The following is a 17,043-nucleotide window of genomic DNA, read 5'->3' as shown; positions in this document are numbered from 1 at the left end:
TCCTCACTGCAATCTGAGGGTTTTTTCTTCTTGGCATCTTGTCTTAAAGGAACATTTATTAAAAAACAGCAAATGTTATTGTTGTGTTGAATATGTAGATTGTTTGAATGGTTTCATTTGGGGCGCTCAGTTTCTGGTTCACAGACTTCCTTCTACTTCGTTAATATTTAAACTTGCAAAGTTTCTTTTTTTCATTGTTTGATAGTATAGCTTGTTAATGACTGTTGACAAGTTTAAAATCAGGTTTTAGAACTTCCTACCAACACCTGAACACACCACCGGGTACCCTTTTCCATGCACAGTCCATGCTTTCGGTTACAGATTTCAGAACATTGGTGTAAATTTGACCGCTGATTGTTTTGCTGTTTTATTCATTTAGAGTAACTTGCAGCTTAATACCGTTAGGAAATAAAACAAAACCCATGTCTGCCTGCACAGCGGGGGTAAATGCATTAATCAGCTATGGAATAGTTTCCTCTCTCTCCCTCACTCCCTGCTGCTCTCTGTGGCCTAAACACAACAGAGCAGCTCAACGACAGAGCTCACTATAAGACCGTTACAGTTCAGCCCAAGAGCCGCTGGCAGTTACAGAGGGGAGCCTCAGCTTTGTTTCATCTCCAAGTGTTACTCACACACTTTTAATGAGCAATAACGAGCACTAAGCTAACTTTTATGTGCTGTGTAATTATGTTATTTCGTTTAAAAAATGGTGTGCAGCCAACAACTTATCTTCCTACAGAGAATCAGACGCTTTTTGATGTGGAGGGAAGCGTGTATCCACAGCAAAGCGCCAGATCATAATAACGTGATTATACTGATATACATACACATCTACTGTGGTCAGTGGTGCTTCTGATGACACGAGTCAGACCTTTCTCTCTGGAAGTTGAGGTGGGTTTTGTGCGGTAGCCGCAGCTTAATTGCTGACAAGTGTGCTTTGTCTCAAATATGTATGGCCAGGTTGCATAAACACAGAAAAGCCGGGTAATTAGTTTTGGCCGCGCTTTGTTTTACTTAAAATCAGGGGATTATTTTCCATAGCACCACTCCAGTAGAGTCTGTGATTATAATGTTTATTTGTGTACATTTGTATTTTTTGAGAGTAATATAATCCGTTACGTCAGTTAAATATAAGAGAAAGTATTTCATTTAATGACTTCTTCGTGTAGTGATTTGATTTTGTTAAGAAAAAAGAAACTGCGTTACGGTCCTGCTTGATTCTGGCTTAAACATTTCATATTTCTGCTCCTCTGAGACTCTGAGAGATTGAAAAAGACCACAACTCTGCTGTCTGGGTGAGGAAAGTAGCGCTGCAGCTGCTCAAGAGTGACCTCACTTTACAATTACGCTCACAAAAACACACACACACACACACACACACACACACACACAACCATGCTTTCATCCACTCTGATGGTTCTTCTCTTGGGGCTCGACATGAGGAAATAATATGTAGCGCCTCGTGAAATCCGTTGTTCCTCAGGTGGTGATGAATCCTGTTTGTTGATCCTGCGGGGAAGACAAAGACATGAAAGCACTTTACTGTTAAAAGGGGAGCAACATTGAGTTGATTTCAGTGTTTCCCCTAGGTTTACAGCTTTTGGGGGGGGGGGGGGGCTATTCGCAGGAGAGCGACTATTACCAAGCCGGGTGAAGACCGGATACCGGGCCTTAGCTGCTTGACGGGGGGGGGGTGCTCCCCCAATAACATGGTAGGGGAAACACTGGATTTACTTCACAGCAACAGGGAATAACATGATGTTGGACATGCTGTATTTGATTTGGTACAGCTCCTCAAGTTGAACTCACTCCAGGCTTTTTCTCTCCACAAATAACAGACCCTTCACTAAAACGGGACAACAGGGGAACAAAAGACACGTTAAGAGCACGTTAAGAGCACGTTAAGAGCACGTTAAGTGCAACTTTCAATATCTGTCTTGAACAAAGTTCTTATTATTTTCAGCGTAGGAACAAATAATGGTGCTCTCATATTCAATGGGGATCTATATAGTAAACAAACAATAAATACACTTCATCAGCTAAGTGATGTCTGTAGTACAATGTAATCAATATAATAAGCTGGAGATCAGCTGCTATTAGTTTCTCTTACAACTGTAATGCTAACAAGTTATTCATTATTTTCAGCTGTATTTCCAGCGGTCCTTTAACCCTGAGCTGATATCCCACCAATGATCTCAGTAGAGTTAATGGCTGTGGGCATGGGACCAAACTGGAATAGTCACCATATTGCATTGGTGCATTACATTCGCAACAGACCACACAGTCGTATAACTGACTCAATATGCCCAGTGGTATTAAGCATGCAGTAAACTAAGTGTAACTGTAGTATGACCGCTGTAACGGGAGCTGGTGGCCACTGTCTATCCTGCTGTAAACCTTATCCTCACCTCAGTTATATCGATATCGGGAACACGGGTATCTAGCCCCTAAACCAAAAAACTCAATGAAATAAGAATCCAAATGCAACATTTAAGAAGCGACTAACTATCTGAACGTGAAGCTGATGATCTGATTTTGTTGTAGATCACTTCACTCAGGTGCTGCACTGTGAACACGAGTGCGTTCGAGACCTCGCCACCCGGCCGGGCCGCCTCTCGCCGATGGAGAACTACCTGCCTCTGCACTACGACTACCTTCAGTTTGCCTACTTCCACGGTAAGTTGTTCAAGGAATGTAATACTTATTCACACCTTTTAGTGGATTTACTGATTTTTTTTTTTCTGAAAACCTTTTTAACAAAACTCTTCCTGAACATGACATCTATCTGACTGTGCTTAGTGTAGTTATGAACAAAGAAGATGTATACACCCATAGGTCAAACACTTGCTTACGTGCATGTAAAATAACACATCGTGACCACAAAGAGCTGCAGACGGGCCGAGCCAATCAACTGTGTGTGTGTGCGCGAATAAATAGCCTCAAGTCTTCTTCTTTTGTTGAAGTAGAGAAAACCCCTTCTAGACAAGAGTGTTGGCACAACAACAAAGCGTAGTTGGGAAAGACTTGGTGCTGAGTGGTTGTGAGAACACCAGATTATAGTTAATGACCCATAAGCATGTGGCTCGAATAAAGCAAAGTGGATCATTGGATCTGTGCAAACACACTGAGCAGGCTTTGATTTCTAACAGCCGCTGCTGGGTGTCTGTTTTTATCCGTCCGTCGGTCTTCTTGTAAGTCTGTGGAAGCCTGAAAAGTCTTTAGTTTACAAGAGGAGTCTCGGTGAGTCCGTTATTCTGTTGCATTATAAAGTGAAAAGACTCACAGCTTAGTGTGTATCACTGCTTATGAAATCACAAATCTGCTTCTGTTTTTTCAGTTATATTCTCTATTTTGTTTTAGCAATACCAATTATGATATTATCTATTGCTGGCATTTTTCAGCCATATCTTTTCTATATTTTTGCATTCTGTTGTTACCGGCAGTCCTCCTTTTCAATAGGTGCGTATTCACAGGAAACAATGCATGCATGTAACTGGGCGAGTTGCAGAGGATGAAAGCCAGCGCTGGTGTAATTTGCTCGTAAATTCAGAACCACCCGTCTTTTTTTTTAGTCTTCTTAACTAAAGCAAGATATATTTGAAGAAAGGTTGAAAAAGTTTAAATCGAATAAATTGCTAGCTGTATGCTTACAGAAAACTTTACATTGCTTTACATTTGTGTCTGTATTCTGACCATTTAATGGGGAACAAAACATACTGGTAGGTTGCTGCATTCCTGCAGAGGAAGGTTACTTTCAAATACAATTTATTTAATGTACCTTAATCTTGAATAAACATTAATTAAGTTAAATAAGTACTTCTTTTATCACTTGTGTGTTACCTACTTTAAAATCAAGGCAGTGTATGATGTACTTGTTGGCAGTCTGGTTTTAAACATATGGAATACAAAACTACCTCATTTTTAAAAAAGTGCGCCAGGTTCATTTATATCTAGCATAGTTGGATTGTATTTTTATATTGTTTGTTTTACATTTTTTCTGTCACAAGTCAGTAATTTTAGTACTTTAATACCCAGCAACACTGTGGGCTGTAAGCAGTTAAAGCAGGATTGTGCTTTAGCTTCTTACGTTTCCTGAATAAATCCCCAATGAAGTGTTTCTGTTTGACTGAGCTCAATTCTCCAGACTCTTATTGACCAGGGAACACACCGCTGACAGCAGCAGATATGCTGCCTCAGCTCAGGCCAAGACAGGAAGTCTTATGTTAACCCTGCGCCTTTACAAGCTACTAAAGAATGTGTTTGTGTGTGTGTGTGTGTGTGTGTAGAGCAGAAGGTGTGTATGTGGTTACCGCCGTCTTTGTGGATCTGTGTTTGAACATAAATAAAAGTGTGTCTGCGTGTGTGAATCTCTGGAAGACCGTAGGACGGTCCTGCTGTATGTTTGTCTCACTTCATCACTGACATCTCCTCACTAGGCTCAGTCGTATAGTTTTTTCCACGATGTCAACCAGAGTGCAGCTTTTGCTCCATTGTGGTAATGCGTTGGGAATGTCAGCCATGATAGATACATTTCCACATTTCACGCACACGCACACACACACACACACACACACACACACACACACACACACACACTAGTCATCCAGTCTATCAATTGGATGGCTCAGCAGAAACCCAAGGCTGCTCTGTTGATCCATAGGACTACCAGAGGTCAGAAACTCCACAGGTTACCATTGATTGTGTAAACCACAAAGAGAAACCACTTAAACTGCTGTCTGTCTCTCTCTGCAGTGGACCGGCTGGAGGAGGCGCTACAGTCCTCCGTGACCTACCTGTTATTCCACGAGGGAGAGGAGTCCATGACGGACAACGTGGATTACTACGGAGAGATGCTGGGACACGATGGCAAGCCGAGAGAGGTGAGGATCTGCTGTTCTCGAGGGATGGGGAGGGGCAGATGGTTCGGAGGCGGAGAGTGAAAGATACAGTAAATACAAGGATGGATGGTTTGGTGAATTCATCTGTAATTTTTTTTTTTTTTTTACAGAGATTTTACTTTTGAAGGGCAATCTCATCATGAGGATTTTTAGGGATGGATGGATCATTGTCTCTGTGTTAAAGCTGTATTGGTGAAAGAATAGGTGGAACAGCATCTATGACTGGCTAAATACATGAACAAGAGGTTAGAGTAAAGCAACATTTGGGGAGCTATATATATATATAATGCAAGTAATAGTCCCTTTATGCTACAAAACTATTTTTCATGGTGCAGTATGGAGGATGACTTGAGGAGTCCAACAGTCTGCTCTGTAGTCTGGTGGCTCGACAGCGGATACTTTTGTATCACTTGCCAGATGGCAGCAGAGTGAACAGGCTTTGCTGGCGTCATTTAATATCCTCTGGGGTCTGCACAGGCACCTCACCTCCCCAATATCCCTGATGCTCGGTAGATGCGTACCAATGATGATCTGGGCTCTGCAGAGCCCTTCTGTCCTGAGCCGTGCACATCCCATTCCAATTTGTAATGTTTCCAGTCAGGATGCTTTATTTTGCTCCTCTGCAAATGTTTACGAGAACTTGGCACAGGAATTTAGCTTTCTTATGTTTCCTTTAGAAATACAAGCTTGTTCTCTTTTGATTTAGTTGATGTAATAGTTGGGCGAACTTCAAATATCATTAAGGATAGTATAGTCTCCATGTTAGTTGAACAAAATACTTTCGGATCGTAGGGAAAGAGACTGGAGAGGAAAAGTGTGAATATGAGGAGACAGGAGGCAGCAGGCCGTTTGCTGTATTTCTTGGATGAACTTGCTATTCGCTGCTTGGCGGCTAATGCCTCTTGAAGTTTACTTTTCACTTGTACATGTTCTTCATCCAGCTGGAAGTATTAAGCTAATTATGCTAAGTCAATGTGTTGACAAGAACATATTTCTTCCTCTGGCGGTGCTCTTTATTATATCCTTGCCCGCTGGTATTCATAACACTCTGACTGATTAAAGGCTGAATGTCTGCCCACTAGAGAAAATTCAATTTGCTAAGTCTGGCTACCCATCAGCCACTTCAGCATCAAGAATTAGGTCTCCCTAAAACTCTGATCAGCTGCTCTGAAAAGTCAAGAAGCTCCTTGTTCAAGTCTCAATTACACAACCTCTTTTTCCTAGAAAGCCTGGTACTCATTATAGCGAGCGAGGCTCCCACCAGGACTCTGTGTGTGTGTGTGTGTGTGTGTGTGTGTGTGTGTGTGTGTGTGTGTGTGTGTGGGTGTGTGTGTGTGTGTGTGTGTGTGTGTGTGTGTGTGTGTGTGTGTGTGTGAGAGAGATAAAGAGAAGCCGACGTGTTGCAGCTTATGTTTTTGTACTCATAGCTTACATTTTTCTAGCCCTCAAGTATTTCCAGTCCCATCAGTTTACAGTACAGTCGTTGGCCCACAGATCGCCTCTCTCTCCCTCCCTCTGGCCTTGGGGAGCTCATTTACAGAGTCCTAGATCTGAGTTCCAGGCCCATCCTGCCTCCCTGCCAAAGAATCCTGCTTTCAGGAACGGTGGAGGAGGAGGAAAAGTCATGTCCGAGTGCCCACAGAAGTCTCTGGGACAATTTGAGAGCTGTTTGTATTAAGGGGGCTGGAAAAGGATCTTCTGTTTTTTTTTAACCACAACAAGAAAAGCGCTACTGGATGCTCAAGTTTCATAATATTCATCATCATGGCTTCAAATCTAACAAGAAACACTAGAAAACAGGACTGTGTGTAGTCTTATAGAACATTTACACTCAGTTGTATACAGACAAAACTGCTCTTACACAATGTCTCTTTCTTTTGCACATACTCAATGCATACACAACTAGAACTAGACCAGTAGATCAGCTGATATTAGCATGCTGCAAATATCTGTATTAAAGGTGCTAAATACGAAATTGGGAGCATTTCGTTTGCCTCTAAATGACTCTCAACATGGCGACAGCTTAGCCGGCAGCTGGCAGCTATTGGTGTTAACCCTGCTAGCATAGAAAACTATGACAAAAGTGCTGACAAAGCTAAGAGTGTTTACCGGGGGGTTGGGGGGGGACTACATTCTCTCGTCAGGTAGACATTACTCCACTATATCTTCACATGGAAAATAGTTGTTTGCTGTTATATATATTTCTTTAATTCATAATGAGCGCCTTTGAACATACAGTAAGTATGAGGTAGTTGACAAACAGTGTTTCCATTACATAGTGTTGTCCACCAGAGCCAATATATCATTATCACATTTGTTTTGAACTTAAGTGTATCGATACCAGTATTGGCCTCAATCCTATTGATACAAACCAATCCACCTTAATGCAAAGCCAAAAGCAGCGCCAACTGTTACTGTATGAAGCAAGGCTCGTGAAACAGCATATTTTTGCTTCCATTCAAGTTTTTACTTGGCAGGAAATGTAGTGAAAATGTCCTTCAGAGAAGACTCAGGGGAAAAGAGAGGCCATCACACTCCACTAGTCCTGGCACTGAGCCAATGGAAAGACTCATTGTGGTTCCCTTTATTTGCTGTGAAAGGGTGAGGCCAGGAGCACACTGTCACTTATTAAAGTTATGGTGATGAGCTTTGATACATGACGGGTTAATATTAAACCACCAGTACTTTTATCTTTGCTGTAACTGTGAGCGTGAAATCAATGCTGTGATTTAAAATCGGCTAACTCATTGGCATGAATGTGGAATATTTTGTGATAGTACTGTTCAAATATATAATGTATTCCTCTCCCTTTTCTGAAGTTATTTCCCTCTGATACACATGTCAAGGACAAAAGCATGTGTTTAAAATTACCGTAATGACTCAGAAAACTGTAAACCTTTTGGTGCGTTTGTGTTCCCAGGAAGCGGCATGGTACCTGAGGAGGCACAAACAGGAACTGGAGCTCCTTCTGATTGGCAGCAAAACCATGGGTGTGGAATTTATAGAAGGGGTGAGTTAAGAGAATACACACCACCGCAACATCCCAACTATAAACTCAAAGCAGACCGCAAGTATTTATTGACAGACCGGTGCCCTTTAATTCTTGGTTTTGCCTAGAAATGAAAAGAAGGTTGTGCAATTTAACGGCCGGTTATTCGTAAGCCAGTCCACATGTGTCTGATGCAGAGCAGATCTCCTGCTGGGTGTGTAAATGCATTAATGTGCCTCTGCCGCTGGCTGACTCAAAGCAGGGTAACAGGTGTCTGGCACTGCCGCCGTCCACCGTCCTCTCAGCCAACAGCGACACCTGCTGGCCACAAATATCATATTTCACACGTCTTTGGACACAGCATTTATGAAATCGGTCAAATCAGTCCCACTCGGCTGGTGTCTTCTTTGTGTTTTTTAATTACTCGCTGTCACCATAGTTTTTTTTAAAGTAAGTAATGTTGAGATTACAAATTGCTCCTTGTCTTTCTTGCAGAATTACTGGAGCAGCACAGGTGGAAGGGAGGACTCAAACAGGTGAGAGATATCTGCATCTGTAAAACTATATATAACTATAGTTTAACTGCTCATTACCTGGAGTGTTTTCCTCTGTGTTTTCAGCACCAAACAACTAGCAGACACAGCTAGCGACTAACTGGTGAACACAGTGGAGCATTTAGAAGCTAAAAAGACAGATACTTCCCTCAGAAGTTGTGAGAGACAGAAACAGAGTGAAAGGAGAATAAGTATTAGACTGACATTCACGATGTGGTTGGAAACATGACTCCAAATGAATGATAATGTTGCTGACAAGTTCACTCAATCAACTCAATATGTCAGCGTTTGCTTGTTTGTGCTTCCCTCAAGTGGCCAGTAAAATCAGTTACAGCAGGTATATAAAGTTTAAAGTCATAGTTTTGGCCACTAATATCAAAATGCCTTCGCTGTTCTCTGTTCTTCCAGGATTCCCTCCGGGACAGACGGCTGGATGGAGTATGTTCCCATTTCAGAGAAGAAGAACGTCACTGTCGCTGCTCCACAGCAACTCAAAGAAGGTAAACCGTCACTGAGATGAAGCAGAACAGATACACTGCTAAAGGAAAGTTATTAGTGTTCAGTTAAGTCTTCTCTGAGATAACATGTTGCATTCCTAAAATACTGTTGTGTGATCTGTGTAGGTGGCCCCTTGGTGTATGACAACGTGCAGCTGGTGCAGAACTCTGCGGCCTTGAACGGGACCCAGCGGGTGCTGCTGGATCATGTCATGTCTGAGGAGGAGTGTTCAGACCTCAGACGCCTGGCTCATGTAGGGACATTACACAACATTGATAACTTAAGGATTTTTATATCTTAACTTTTAAAGCTTAATAATTCTGGCTTTTGTTTTTTCTTGTCTTCCAAGGCTGTCACCATGGCAGGAGACGGTTACAGAGGGAGGATGTCTCCACACACTCCCAATGAGAAGTTTGAAGGAGCCACTGTACTCAAAACCCTGCAGGTACACTCACCGCTGAAGATAAACTAATGATTCCATCCCTCATCTGCCCAAATAGTTGTCCAGGTTGCAAGAAATTATTAAAAGAGAGCATTTGAATTTAAAGTCAAAATTCAAGGATTATTACGTTGGTAGCTTTATCATATACAGTGCGCAATAAAATGTGTCACAATCTTGATTTATTACAGTGTCCCTTTTGGGTTTTTTTCTTCCCTGCAGTACGGCTATGAGGGCAGAGTGCCGATGAGGAGCGCTCGCCTGTTCTACGACATCAGTGAGCGAGCGAGACGTGTTATCGAGTCTTACTTCCTGCTCAACTCCACCCTGCACTTCTCCTACACACACCTGGTGTGCCGGACAGCCATCACAGGTCACTCACCCACAGAAACATACTTCACTTGACACCGAAAAACACATATACCATCATTCGATAATGACTTAAAAGTTTTAAAAAAAAGTAATTTAAAGTCTCAGATTTAGCTCCTTTACTTGAATAATTACAGTCAAAACTTTTGTCAGGAAATGAACTCCAACAGTAGGATTAGTAAATGATCCTAGTTCACCTACTGCATGATTGGGTAGTGTTTTCTTTAATGTATTTATGTTCAAATATTAATTTGCGTGTTGGTTGTCTGTTCACAGGCCAGCAGGATCACAGGAATGACCTGAGCCATCCCATCCATGCTGACAACTGTCTGTTGGACCCCGAGGCCAATGAGTGCTGGAAGGAACCACCAGCGTACACATACAGAGACTACAGGTGTGAGGCTCTCGTTGTCAACACGACTGCAAATAACAAACCTACTTTGCTGCAGCTGTATTACATAGTAAACGATGAAAAACGGTCACTAATATATGTCTTAAATTTAATGTTGAGTCTGTACTGATCTCTCCTTTGCTTTTTTTTTTAACTTTCAGTGCACTGTTATATCTAAATGGAGATTTTGAAGGAGGGGAGTTCATATTCACAGAAATGGATGCCAAAACAGTCACGGTAAGATGGTTTCTCCTGACATGTGAGATTTGTTGTACAGTTTATGATCGGCTTTGATGCTCACTTGGGATTACATTCTAGGACCCACCAGCAGGACAAATGCCTGCTCAAACAACCCAAGCTGAATGTAAATGTGTTGGTCTTACTAATGTGAACAGATAATGGTATTTTGTTAACCTCACCTCCGTTCCTGCTCCGTCTCCTCCGTGCTCTCCAGGCATCAGTGAAGCCCTTATGTGGCAGGATGGTGGGTTTCTCATCAGGAGGGGAGAATCCACACGGTGTGAAGGCCGTTACCAGCGGGCAGAGGTGTGCTGTCGCTTTGTGGTTCACCCTGGACCCGCTCTTCAGAGAACTGGTAAGCTAATGTTTCAGTTAAAGAACTATTATCACCTTATGGGCAATAATCACTTTGCTTCTAGGTTCATCTTCTTTGAAAGGAAATGACGGGGATGATACTTTGGGTTACAATCAAATACAAACTAATGACATACCCATCTGCCTCAGCTGCACTTTGTGTTTACGGCTTATAGAGTGCTGCAGGGAGGACTTATTCTTGTAGACCAATGTCTGAAAGCAGCATAGCACTGGTTCCCTTGAAAAAAAAGTCAATGGAATTCTTCCATTGACTTTTTAATCATTGCAAAAATGAAGCTCTGTGGCAACACAAGTTTATGATAATTACACGTTTTGTTCAGCAAGATAACCTTCAGACATGAAAACCACTTCTATGATTTATGAAGCGTGAATGCAATCAGCAGTAAAAAGCTAAAGTTAGGTTATTAACAATCTACACCACGTTCGCATGAGCACAGATATACACAACAAGGCTGGTAAAGGTGGACGAGTCGGCGTGATGGCGTTTTGTACAGCAGTCTCAATTAGCCCCTTGTTAGCAACCGCCTTTTTTAAGATCCGTAAAGGACGTTTTTTATATCATAGAACAAAACTTTAAAATCTCCTCCTTTCATCTGACTCCTTCTCAATCGATGAGACAACGCACTTTAAGCTGTCCTTTTCAAATCGTAAACTGAGGATACCGAAACGAAGCATGTTTCCTCCACATGAATGGAAGACCTTAGATCCACTCTGAGCTCAAATATCATTCTTAGTCAGATATGACACTGACACATTGTCGGGACTGCAACGTGACTGGTTGGCGGAGGTATACAACGGCGAGGCTGTAATCCTAACTTCTTCTTCTTCTTCTCTCCTAGGAGAGACTGCAGGCGGACGAGGTGATCCAGGCGTTGGACACACAGTCTGTGTGGGATCAAGGCCTCAACATCAACCCTAAAGATGAACTGTAGAAGCTGAAGCAAAACTGCTTCAGTACATCCGCTTCCATCAAATCCTTCTATATATTTTAACTATTTATTGAATCGACCTTTGGATGAGAACGTTTCTATTTTTGTACTGTTTGAAGTGCAAGATTAATAATATTGTAATTTTTGTGTTCTCAGTCGTGTTTTTTTGAATGTTTCTCTACACACAAGTACTTGAGTTTACCTTTTGTTCTTTGTCTTTCCCTCCAGTGACAGCTTCTAAAAATCCAATTCACTTTGTTTTGTTTTACCTGGTAAGAAGCTGTTTCATGTAAGACTGATCTGTACTCTTACTGAACTGTGAAGAATCCAAAGAGAAGAACGGCAATTTACTTTTTTGTTTTGTTTTCTTGTGCTTGTTCTTGTTCCGGACAACATATCTAATGGGTTTTATTCATAAACACTAAGTACAAATATTAAAAATACCTTAGTTTCAGTGGTCAGTAGTTCAAAATAATTCCCAAATGGTACTGTTACATATGTTATTACTAATAGAGCCAGTAAAAACTATTTTCAGCGTAAGCGGTGCACTGTTTTTATAATGGTACCTGATTTTCAAATAGCACTCATACAAAGAGTTTAAGAAAGAGATCTGTTCTAATATGCTGAATATTTAATGATCATGCACTCTGTCCGTCTCTGTGTGTCAAGTCTGAAACTGAAAATGTCTTCTGTCTACTACTTTGTCCACTTATCCTCTTGTTGCTGGCGCAATGAATCACTCCCCTCTTTTCTGGGCACACAGAGCAGAATATACTGGTTACCATGTTCACTGACATGAGAACATGGTGTTTATGTTTTACTTTTATTTATGTGTTTTTAATAATAGACAGCTGCTGTCGTAACTGTCTGCATTTAATATGAGGAACTTTTTTTCATAAAAGATGTCAATCATTCCTGTTTCAAGGAATACGTATTTGTATCTACCTTTTATTTCTTGATGTTTGTGTTGATGATTCAGATGATAGGCCGAGTCTTGCACTGTAAATCCAATGGAAAGAAACGAACAAAGAGTAGCTTTCTTTTCCTACATAGATTCAAACTGCTAACCAGAACCTTCATCCTGTCATTTTATGAGGTTGGCCACTTTTGTTTCACTGATATTGAATTCTGAAATGCTGTAACACACCAAAATGTATGTGTACATGCCTATTAAAAATATGAAATTCCATATCTGTTTAGTATTGTATTTTTATTTTATGCTTTCACGTCATGAAATTAAACGTCATTTTTTCTTTTGTATCGAATAAGAATGCCTTTAAAATGAAGAAACTGATAAATGACTTGTTAGGATTGGGCAATATATCCATATCTTGATATGAGACTAGTAGTTTAGTTTTATTCTTACAGATATATATTTCATTCCTTTAGTTTCATTCATTTAAGTAACCTGTTGAAAACCTGTAATATTTATGTAACCAAACAAAAACTTGACAAAAGTCATGCCGAAACAAATGGTTCAGTTTGTGTATTTAAGCTGCAAAGCCCTGTTGTTTATGAAGAGCTCCATTGAAAGTAAAGTGCATTTGCCACTATAGACGGCATTAAATACAGTAAAAAAAATAATGTACTCAATACATTTTTATCACACTGTGGTCACTGTGGTAAACGTTTTCTTTTTAGAAATGTGACTTAACACAGCAGAGAAATAGAAGTGCTAAAACAAAACCCTAGCAACGACTGAGCACAGAATAAACTGTTTTATGTTCCACACCAAATCTCGTGTTGCCCAGTCTGTGGTTTTCGACCACGGTCACGTGCAGTGATGTGTGAATCCAGCAGACACGTTGTTTGTGTTTGGTTCAGAAGCGGTAGGCCAGCTGTTCGGTGAATCTGAATGGCTTGGTTTCATTGACGGAACACTGCAGGTCCCTCATGCGTCGCGCGCGGCGTTCGTCCAGCACCAACCTGCGCGAGCGCTCTCGAGCCGCCTGCTGCTCCGCTCGCTTCTCCGCCCGCTTCCGCTTCAGCCACCTGAGGACGGGGAGAGGGGGGAGAGGATGATGTTGGGATTTCACACGAGAAACCAAATTTGAAATTTAGAAATGATCTTGAAATTAATATTTGATAAGAGACGACACGTTTTTCACATGTGAAAGCAAACCTTAATATGTGAAATGTTTCACTTCACGTGTGAATTTTAAGATAAACATGTCATTTAAAAATGTGTGCAAACCATTTCACAGGTGGAAATGGTGTGTTACTAACTAACTAACTTTGTTAACATGCTAAGTGAATGTTCAAATAGGCTATTATGTCTATATTACTATATAACAAAAAAAAACATAGCATTATTCTGTATATGTGAGGATATAACATCAAGAGAGACATGTTGATAAACTGAAAAGTTGGCCAATTATTTGGCAATGAAAATGTAAAAGTGAACTCACAGTTTAAAGGCACGTTCACACTCCTCGCGGCTGCGTAGGAGGTAACCACCGTCCTCCTCGAGCCTCTTGAGCTCCACCAGCTGTCTCTCTTTCTGCTGCTGCTCCTGCTTCCTCTGAAGCCACAGCCGGAAGGACTCTTCGGAGTCGTTGGACTCTTTCTGCTTATTTAAAAATAACAAATAATTATAGTATAGATAGTAAAATTACATAAGTGTCAAGCATTGGTGTAATGTAACTAAGTACATTTACTAAAGTATTGTACTACAATTGTGAGGTACTTGCAACTTGAGTATTTTCATTTTACGCTATCTATACTTATACAATGCTACAATTTAGGAACCAATTTTGTATTCAATTGTTTAGCCCACTACATTTTTTTTGATAACTTTAGTTATGTTTAGATTATTAGTACAAACTTTAAAAGAACAAATACATGTTGATGTGTGATTATGGATTAAGCTACAGGGCAGTATATAAAGTGGTTGAAATTAGCATTTTACCAGCATTAATGCATCACAATTAGAATCCAGTTATTTAATATAGTATGTGATTCTGAAATGGGCTATTCTGCATAATGAATACCTTTCTTTTGGTACTCTCAGTATATTTTGATACTTATTTACTTAACTAATATTTGGAATGCATGACTTTTTTTGGTAACAGAGTATTTTTACAATGAGGTATTTAGATCTGACTTCTTCCAGCAGCACGAGTGTCAAGATACTGGATAGTGGCTAACTAAAATATATCACTAAAATATTACATAACCAGTCAAACCATAAATATACGAGCATTATTTCTAATGTAGCCGACTCTGCATATGTATAGGCTATACAGCTCTTTACATCCATGCTTTCTCAGATTAGAGTGCCCCCTTTTGGTAATATACCTTAGAACTCATCTTCTCCATCTCCTGGGCTCGCTGGATCCTTTTCTCCTCGTGAAACTGCTCTCTCTTCCTCAGCAGCCACGCTTTAAACGCCAGCTCATTCTCCTGCCTCTTCTGCTCCTCTTCCTCCAGTTTTCTCTGCTCCTCCTGGCATGGGAGTGGTGAACAAGAGTGGTGAACACCAAGAATCAAAGTGGAAATGTGGAAATGTTAGATGTGCTACTTTGACTTTTCAGAATGTACAAACGTATTATTAACCTCTATATCACTTCTTATTTACCTCTCTGGACAGTTTCTCCTTCCTCTCCTGGGTCCTCTGCAGCAGCTCTTTCTGCTGCGGGGAAAGGGCGTAGGTGGCCTGGCAGGGGTTCCCGGCGGCCGACTGGACCCGCCGCTTGCTGCCTCTCCTCTGGATGCCTCTCTGACTGTGGCTGGCTGAGCTGGGCCTGTTCCTGGGCTGAGCGGGTGGTTTGGGGGCACGGAGGTGATCTATGCCTGGCTGGAAGGGGGAAGAGCCGGCACTGGGACGAGGGGAGGAGGAGGACCTGTGGGTCTTACTGGAGCTCACAGTCTGCTGCTGGTGACGTGGGGTTGAGAAGTCACTCGCTATAGGAGGGAGAAGTCCTTGACTTTCCACCTCTTTCAGACTGACCAGATCAAACTTACCATCCTTTTCTACAAGGACTCTACCCTCCTTTACCCCTCCCTCACTGGTCTCCCCACCCCTGCCAGACCCTACGCTTTCCTCCCGAGGGGAAAGTTTAAGCTCGGAAAGCTTCCCTGACACTTCAGTCTCTGCCTCTGAATCCTTGCTTCCCTGGACCCCTTGCACCTCACCAGAGTTTCCATTTTGCAGTGGAGGCACCACCAGGTCCACCAGCGTCTCTTTAAAATGCAGCCGCCTGCGCCTTGTCATATCTGGAGCTTTTTGGTCGTGCAAGTCTCGATTAGCCTGCTGGATCTTCTCCAGAATGTACTTCTTCTCCTCATCTGTCTGATCTTCCATCCCTGGAGGTGGGGGTGCTACAGGTGATGACTTATTTGGGCTGTCTCTGTCAGAGTCATACTCTAATGGCTCCATAGGTGAGGGCCACCTCTCTTCATCTTCTTCCAGCTCCTCTGTTTTCTTGCCTCTCTTCTCCTCCTTGCGGCTTTTCGGTTTTCTTTTCTTTCCTTTCTGTTTGTCATACTCCTCCAGTTCTTTGTCAATTTCGGCTTCTATGTCGTCAAAGTCAGGACCCTGTGGGGCGGAAAGGCAGACGCGCTGCTTTCATTAATTAGGTTTGCAGGTGAATGAGCAACATCAATACTTTGCAGGTAATTGGTGGGCTGGTTTGATAACAGACATGTGTGTGTGTGTTCATCAATATTGCATCTGGCGGCGGCGCACAGTGAAAGTATGTCACTGTATGTCAACAGAGTGGGTTTCACATGCATACAGTGATATGTAGCCTACCAGGTCAGGTAACTCGAACCCTACTCACTGTTACACATTTACAGAGCAAGGTCAGGGACCCATGCAGCAACAAGTCTGCAGTAAGTGGGGCAGCACAAACTTAGTTTCACACGGTAAAACAAAGAAGAAGAAAAAAGAAAGTACAAAGATGCAATCAGTCTGTCCAATGATCTTATATAGATTGCTTACCTGGTCTTCACTACGACTTTCCTCACCGATCAGCCAGTCCAGATCCTTCTCAAAGTCGTCCTCATATTCCTCCTGAGGCTTTGTGGAAACCACCTCACTCATAATCTTCACTGGACGAAGATCAGAGACAAATTTCAAACAATATTCGTGCCACACTTGAAGCGGGATCTAAGGAAAATAATATCAGTCGGTCAGCCCGAAGCAAGATATCTCAACATCTACTGATCTGATTACCAAGATATATATATATATATATATATATATAAATACATATATATACAACAACAAGTTTCATGGTTTTAGTGCCATGTGCGTGCACGATCACACACATGGCATTCACATTAAAGTAGATATTCTGGTGCAAATAAAAGACCATATTTGATACATATATGAAAATATTACTATGTTGTAAATTGTAT

At 41.6% G+C, this 17,043-nt stretch overlaps 2 protein-coding genes across 2 annotated transcripts in view; one reads left to right on the top strand and one right to left on the bottom strand.

Annotated features, from left to right (window-relative positions):
• p3h2 (prolyl 3-hydroxylase 2) overlaps nucleotides 1–12,846 on the top strand; it is a 51,443-nt gene extending 38,597 nt beyond the window's left edge. Inside the window, exons 4-15 of the mRNA XM_079158390.1 lie at nucleotides 2,545–2,676; nucleotides 4,753–4,880; nucleotides 7,819–7,908; nucleotides 8,383–8,423; nucleotides 8,850–8,941; nucleotides 9,065–9,192; nucleotides 9,289–9,384; nucleotides 9,601–9,751; nucleotides 10,024–10,141; nucleotides 10,300–10,375; nucleotides 10,593–10,733; nucleotides 11,593–12,846. Coding sequence (XP_079014516.1) covers nucleotides 2,545–2,676; nucleotides 4,753–4,880; nucleotides 7,819–7,908; nucleotides 8,383–8,423; nucleotides 8,850–8,941; nucleotides 9,065–9,192; nucleotides 9,289–9,384; nucleotides 9,601–9,751; nucleotides 10,024–10,141; nucleotides 10,300–10,375; nucleotides 10,593–10,733; nucleotides 11,593–11,685 — 1,286 coding nt within the window. The 3' untranslated portion in view covers nucleotides 11,686–12,846. The remainder of the gene's footprint in view (nucleotides 1–2,544; nucleotides 2,677–4,752; nucleotides 4,881–7,818; nucleotides 7,909–8,382; nucleotides 8,424–8,849; nucleotides 8,942–9,064; nucleotides 9,193–9,288; nucleotides 9,385–9,600; nucleotides 9,752–10,023; nucleotides 10,142–10,299; nucleotides 10,376–10,592; nucleotides 10,734–11,592) is intronic.
• Nucleotides 12,847–13,278: 432 nt separating this feature from the next.
• On the bottom strand, nucleotides 13,279–16,830 carry ccdc181 (coiled-coil domain containing 181). The gene is made up of 5 exons (XM_079158116.1): nucleotides 16,625–16,830; nucleotides 15,260–16,219; nucleotides 14,980–15,126; nucleotides 14,091–14,248; nucleotides 13,279–13,674 (listed from the first exon to the last, which is right to left on the bottom strand). Exons 1-5 carry the CDS (start codon nucleotides 16,724–16,726, stop codon nucleotides 13,503–13,505), a joined length of 1,539 nt encoding a protein of 512 aa, XP_079014242.1. The 5' UTR covers nucleotides 16,727–16,830; the 3' UTR covers nucleotides 13,279–13,502.
• Nucleotides 16,831–17,043: the final 213 nt, after the last annotated feature.

The sequence above is a fragment of the Pholis gunnellus genome (genome assembly GCF_910591455.1).
Source record: "Pholis gunnellus genome assembly, chromosome: 4".
Classification (NCBI taxonomy): domain Eukaryota; kingdom Metazoa; phylum Chordata; class Actinopteri; order Perciformes; family Pholidae; genus Pholis; species Pholis gunnellus.
Note: the sequence above shows the minus strand (reverse complement) of the source record. Positions and strands in the feature narration are given on the sequence as shown.